The sequence below is a fragment of the Pseudophryne corroboree genome, chromosome 5 (genome assembly GCF_028390025.1).
Source record: "Pseudophryne corroboree isolate aPseCor3 chromosome 5, aPseCor3.hap2, whole genome shotgun sequence".
NCBI lineage: Eukaryota > Metazoa > Chordata > Amphibia > Anura > Myobatrachidae > Pseudophryne > Pseudophryne corroboree.
In genome coordinates this window covers 20004054-20010312 of record NC_086448.1, presented here as the reverse complement: position 1 = coordinate 20010312, position 6259 = coordinate 20004054, and the positions used below count along the sequence as shown (strand labels likewise).

Here is a 6259-nt window from a genome sequence, read left to right as displayed (position 1 = left end):
TACAATATCAGGATATAAGAATGGTAGAGGTTATGTTTTAAGGTCACTTATAAGAATACTTGAGCATTAGGGTGTAAGACTATTGGAATTAGATACAAGTAGTCACCCCATTATGATACAAAGTAAATTATACCCAGCTCCTAGGTATCTTCACAGGACACTGTACACAGTGTATGACCTGTACGTGTGTAATATCAGTGAAATGTCATATATCCAGCTTGCAAGGCAACAAGAATGAACCTCTAATGTGGCAACAGGCCAGATAATAGGGAGTTAATGTATAGCTGTCGCCTATCTATCAGTTTACAAGGTGCAGGTCCTTCACTGACACTCCTACAGAACTGACATTTGTCTTCTATACAACCAGTGTTTGTGTTAGTGGCATTAGGGACGGCTGGAATCTGGGGGTACTCATGGAAACAAGAGTTTTGCAAACACAGAGATGTATATATATATATTGTCTGTGTGCCTCAGGAGGTCACAGCTCTCCTGCACCTGACAATGGCAGCATACATCACAAGCGTCCTTCTACTGGCGGCTCTCTGTATAGGGACAGGTAAGAGTACACCTGAGCTACGGTCAGTAATGCACACACACATATACAGTATATACAGTATCAGTGACGTGTGGCGAGGTGAGGCAGAGCCTTTCCTGTCATACTACAGTATACGCCAGAGTTTTCACTATATAAAGTATATGAAAAATACAAGGAATATACAGGTTGAGTATCCCTTATCCAAAATGCTTGGGACCAGAGGTATTTTGGATATGGGATTTTTCCGTATTTTGGAATAATTGCATACCATAATGAGATATCATGGTGATGGGACCTAAATCTAAGCACAGAATGCATTTATGTTACATATACACCTTATACACACAGCCTGAAGGTCATTTAATACAATATTTTTAATAACTTTGTGTATTAAACAAAGTTTGTGTACATTGAGCCATCAGAAAACAAAGGTTTCACTATCTCACTCTCACTCAAAAAATTCCGTATTTCGGAATATTCCGTATTTCAGAATATTTGGATATGGGATACTCAACCTGTATTATAAATATCTTCTTTTTATTATTGTAATAATTTTTATGCTCTCATGAACCCTTGGGCTCATATACTGTATTGTGTGTAAATCATTTACTACCTCACCGCACGTCCCTGATATATATATATATACTGTATATGTGTGTGTGTGTGTGTGTGTGTGTGTGTGTGTGTGTGTGTGTGTGTGTGTGTGTGTGTGTGTGTGTGTGTGTGTGTGTATATATATATATAGATCCTCCAAAGATGCACGGCACTCCAGGGACACGATGTAAACGTCTTTTAATGGTGCAGAAAATTTGAATTTGCATTTTCTGCACCATTAAAAGACGTTTACATCGTGTCCCTGGAGTGCCGTGCATCTTTGGAGGATCTATATTATTTCACTGCACTTTGGCACCGGGACCAGCTGTTTAATTAGCATAGAGTGCCGGCACATTTGGAGTATATATATATAGATAGATAGATAGATAGATAGATAGATACTGTATGTATATATATATATATATATATATATATATTTCTCAAGCACAACTATTGCGTCCAGCTGAGCTTATGATCTACCAATATTGATCCCAAGAACCGGGAAAGCTAATGAGTCTTTCCAGGGTAGAGACGGGAGAAATGTTAGCAACCGTTCTGCAGAATATTCATTTTGCCGGGGACACTTGTGCCCTGAGTCCATATTCCTACCACCCAAATTGCACAGCAGAATAAATAGACCCTTATCGCACCAGCTTAATACATAGCGGGGAACCAGTATTTGGAGCGATGCGCTCGTTACCATCTATTACGTTAGAAATGTAGGTAGCGGTTAAATGTCATAATTTATTATTTATTAACAATTTCTTACAGTTTGTGAAATAAACTGCGGCACTCCAGTTAAGATAATCAGTCTTTAGCAGAAAAGAGACATTAGATCACCATCATACAGCTGACGTTTCTGTGCCACTAAAGCACCGTTTTCAAAGCTGACAGAGGATCTATCAGGCAAAAATAAAATATATATATATATATATATATATATATATATACAAACAGAAAATTCAGCACTCACCAAAGCAAGCTCACTTATCTTCACTACATCAATAAATAAATGATGGGGGTTTAGTTAGTGAATATATATTTATATATATATATGTGTGTGTGTTTATATATATATAGCGCAGCACATTCCATTGTGCTTTACATGTTAGAATGTTGACACACGTGACGGGATGTTTTGCAGCCCAAGTTCAGCGGCCGTGCAGGATGACGGCTGTACTCGGACGTTTTATTAAAAACGAGTTTTCTTAAGTGATTGCCCCTTTAAAAAAACATACATAGCGTTCGGCCAGCATCCCATACGGCCGCCGAACTCGGGGAACATTACATCCCGCCCATTGTCCCTGGTGATCAGGTGGTCACTTACCTGATGACTGCAGTGGCTGCAGCGCAGCTTCCGACTTCCAGGCGGTCACTGAGAAGCTCCTGAAAGGGAGAAGTTTTATCACCCGTTGATAAATGGGCCCCTAAGTACATATTATACATGCAGCAGGTATATGGTTTATGTGGATATATCAGCTGGACTGCGCAGAACCTTGTGGCTTCATTGGTGTATATTGTTCTGACCAGTGCTCTGGCGGCAGTATTAGATTACCCACCCCATCCTGGGTGCAAGAGTTCCAGCTGATACAGACGTCCCACGGGAGGATGCAGCTGTCTGGCCCCGGCGGCATAGTCTGATGGACATCCTGAAGGTTACTCAGATGACTGACGGGCCAGCCCATGCTCGCACCGTGGATCCATTGCTGCATCTTCGGACGCAGGCAGCAGATCTGAGAAGCCGGCACACTCGGATCCGCAGCCACGATCCGCACTACGTCAAGCCCTGAGCTCGTCTCTACCAGTATATTTTTGTCAATATTCCGAACGTCGCCTTACAGGCTTTATAATATTTTAGCCCAACCCTAACCTACCCCAAACCCTACCCCTAACCCAAACCTAGCCCTATGTACTGTCGACATTCTGGTACTGACATGGTATATGTCATCATTATGAACTTGTTGACATTTTATCTGTGTTGACATTTTTCTTGCCAACTGTGTGTCCAGGTTGTGACAACATTCAGAACCTGTCAACATCCTGGTGTCAACATTCTGACTGGGTTCCAACCGACACAGAAAACTTATACCCTGGTGTCCAGCCCTAGAACCAGCAGCGACTTGTGACACTGGGAGGGACAGATGCGCTCCGTTAGAGACCTAACAAGGCAATGGCCCTGACTGGGAGGATCAGAGTGGGGTCCAGGGCCCTGAGAGAGGCAGCGTTATATGTGAGTGTATATAATGATCATGTACAGAGATGGTAAAATCTTCCGTTTCCCCTACAGCCTCCTCCCTGACGTGTTACACGTGTGCGGCTCAGAGCAGCAACGCCAACTGCTTAACATCACAGACTAACTGCACCAGTGGCGTGGGATACTGCGAGACCTCCGTCTCCTACGTCGGCATTGGTAAGTGAACTTTATGCTGTAACAAACCAATGTGTTCAGGTGTCGCACCATCCTAATGCCATGTGTTATTTTCATGATCCGTGTACAATAGCGTGTGTGTCACATCCAAGTGCACCCTCTGCCGCCACTCTCCTGACACCTGAAATCCCCCCCACACACCACTTTACTGCAGCCCTGCCAATTACCTATCACCACATTCACCGAATAAAACATTTCAGCTTTTCTCCTAAAATACTGCCCAAATGACCTTCATGCAGGGCTGCCATCAGAATTTGTGGGGCCCGGGAGAGCCAGAATAGGCAGGGCCCCCCACCCACCTCTCACCTCCCGCTCCCACTGCAGCCCCCACATGTTGCCATTCTGGGAGCCAGTCCGGGACAATGCCACAGGACATCGGGTAGTGCCCCCGGGCATGACCGCGGTGAGCTGGGACCACAGAAGCAGCACAGGGAATGAGTCCGGAGCAGGCAGCCATAGTGCCAGCGGTATTTCAAATATGGAGCTGGCTGTGAGACAATCGGAGCTTGTGGTCTCGCAGCCAATCAGGAGCTGCCACTGTGGCTGCTCCGAATTGGCTGCTGGTCCAAGAGCTCTGATTGGATCGCAGCTGTCTCCCACCGTCTCTGTCCCTCTATGGCAACCTGCGGTGCACTCCAAACCACACTGCTGCCATGTAGGACCCCTTGCGGTCCGGGCCCAGGACTGGAGTCCCAGCAGTCCCCCCCTGGATGGTGGCCCTGCCTTCATGAATTGGGAAGCAATAGAACTTCATTATTAGATAATTGGACGTTCAGTCCTGATGATGGCTTTTTACTTCTCAGGTTGGTTAATTCCATGTTCTCTCTGCTGCAGGTTCATTATCTACGTCCACCATCACCAAAACATGCGCAGCGGTCTGTACATCGGTCGGCTTCAACGCTTTGGTGGCCTCAACCTCCGTTTCCTGCTGCAGCGCAGACCTGTGCAACACCAGCGGTGGCTCCAATATAAAATACAACTTTACCGCCATCGCTCTGGCGCTGGGATTCATCTTTCTGAAAAACTACATTGTGTGATAATTAACCGAAGAAACTGAGCGTCTCGTTTACCTCATTAAGACTATTGGGCCTAATTCACAGTTGTGCGCTACTGCTGCTGTAGATGCGATTTATGACTCAGAGGACGTGCGAAAATATTTGAATGCAACAGCCGCCGGGATTTTTCGCAGCTGCCCGCAACAGCGCACACAATCGCAGCATTGACGTAGATCCGCAGAGAAACACTGACTCAAAAAACAGTCCAGACACACTCGCGTTTTATGCGGCCACTTCCCGTTACCGACCACAAAGCGTACGCTCCCTGTCAATCACTCGCAAATGAATTCTCACTGAGAGCGTAATTGCAATTCAATTGCCAAGCGTGCGCATTCAATTACCAAGCGTGCGCACTGAGAAAGCATCGGCATATTGTACAACTGTGAACCAGCCCATCGTGGATTGATTGCTATTTGTTTTCTGTATTGCACTGTGTCAGCCTAATAAACGACACTATTATAACACGTCTTATTGTTCATATGCGTTACGTGATCTCTTATTCAGCCTCAGCTCACATGTGGGCGCAAGAAAAAGTAAATTATTATAGGAAGCGCTGCTAAGCAGTATTACACTATCTCGTAAACAGTTGTAACTATTGCTAAAAAGCATTTACACAGGGACGTAGGTATAAAGGAGTCAGATTATCTGATTGGCAGCATCTATGCCATTACTAACATCCACTTATTAATAATCAGGTTACTATTGTAAACCCCGGTCCAACCCGGGTCACTGAATACGGGTTTCAAGCCGTGGCACAGTGGATTGAAACCCATTCACACCGCAGGCTAGACCCGTGTTATTGGTGGGGCTTCCTTTGCCGGTGTTTGGAGATGACATCATATCCAAGCGCCGGTTAGCCATTGGGTGTTAACGGGACCCAGGACTTGTTCACACTGGCCACTTAACCTTCTCCTTCTCGGAACCAACTCAGGTTGGATTCCCGGGTCACTGGACCCCGTTTTTTTTCCGGGGACCCTTTCACACTGAGCTACGTCCCACGTTAACCCAGCTATAACCGTGGGTTTTGCGGCGGTGTGAAAGGGGTATCAGTTAGTAAAACCTGCAGATGAAACAGTAATATATCCTAGGATTTGTAAGGTCCCCAATGGATGGATATTAGAGTAAGCAGCCCGGAGGTGTAGGTAGGATGTTAGTATTGTTGGTCAGATTTAAGTTTGTCCATGTTAATGAGCTTAGGGCCAATTCCGAGATGTGAGCAAACTGATGGTTTACATACATCTCCGATGTTAGCCGAACTGCGCATGCGCAGGACCCCACGTCAGACGCAGTACCCCCCTAATCCACAGCCTGTCAATCAGGGTCGGGGAGGGGGCAGCGACAGGAAGCCTTTCCCAAAATGGAGACTCTGTATTGTAGGAGTGCCGCGGCCAGTGGTTGCCTCTTCCCACACAGATTTACTGGCCTCTGCAGCGTGAATCCCCCCGGCTATCCTGAGTAACATGAGGGTAACTTAGATTTATTATTTTATTTATTAACAGTTTCTTATATAGCGCAGCATACTCCGTTTACAAATGGAAACAACAATGATTAAACAAAACTGGGTAATAACAGATAGACATAGAGGTAGGAGGGCCCTGCTCACAAGCTTACAATCTATAGGGAGAATAGGCAATACACAAGGATAGG

General features: G+C 45.4%; 1 protein-coding gene across 1 annotated transcript; it reads left to right on the top strand.

Annotated features, from left to right (window-relative positions):
* The first annotated feature begins 397 nt into the window (after positions 1 to 397).
* LOC134928745 (lymphocyte antigen 6E-like) lies at positions 398 to 5001 on the top strand. Its single transcript, XM_063924758.1, has 3 exons — positions 398 to 556; positions 3417 to 3539; positions 4392 to 5001. The coding sequence occupies exons 1-3, from the start codon at positions 502 to 504 to the stop codon at positions 4592 to 4594; spliced, it is 381 nt and encodes a 126-aa protein (XP_063780828.1). The 5' UTR covers positions 398 to 501; the 3' UTR covers positions 4595 to 5001.
* Positions 5002 to 6259: the final 1258 nt, after the last annotated feature.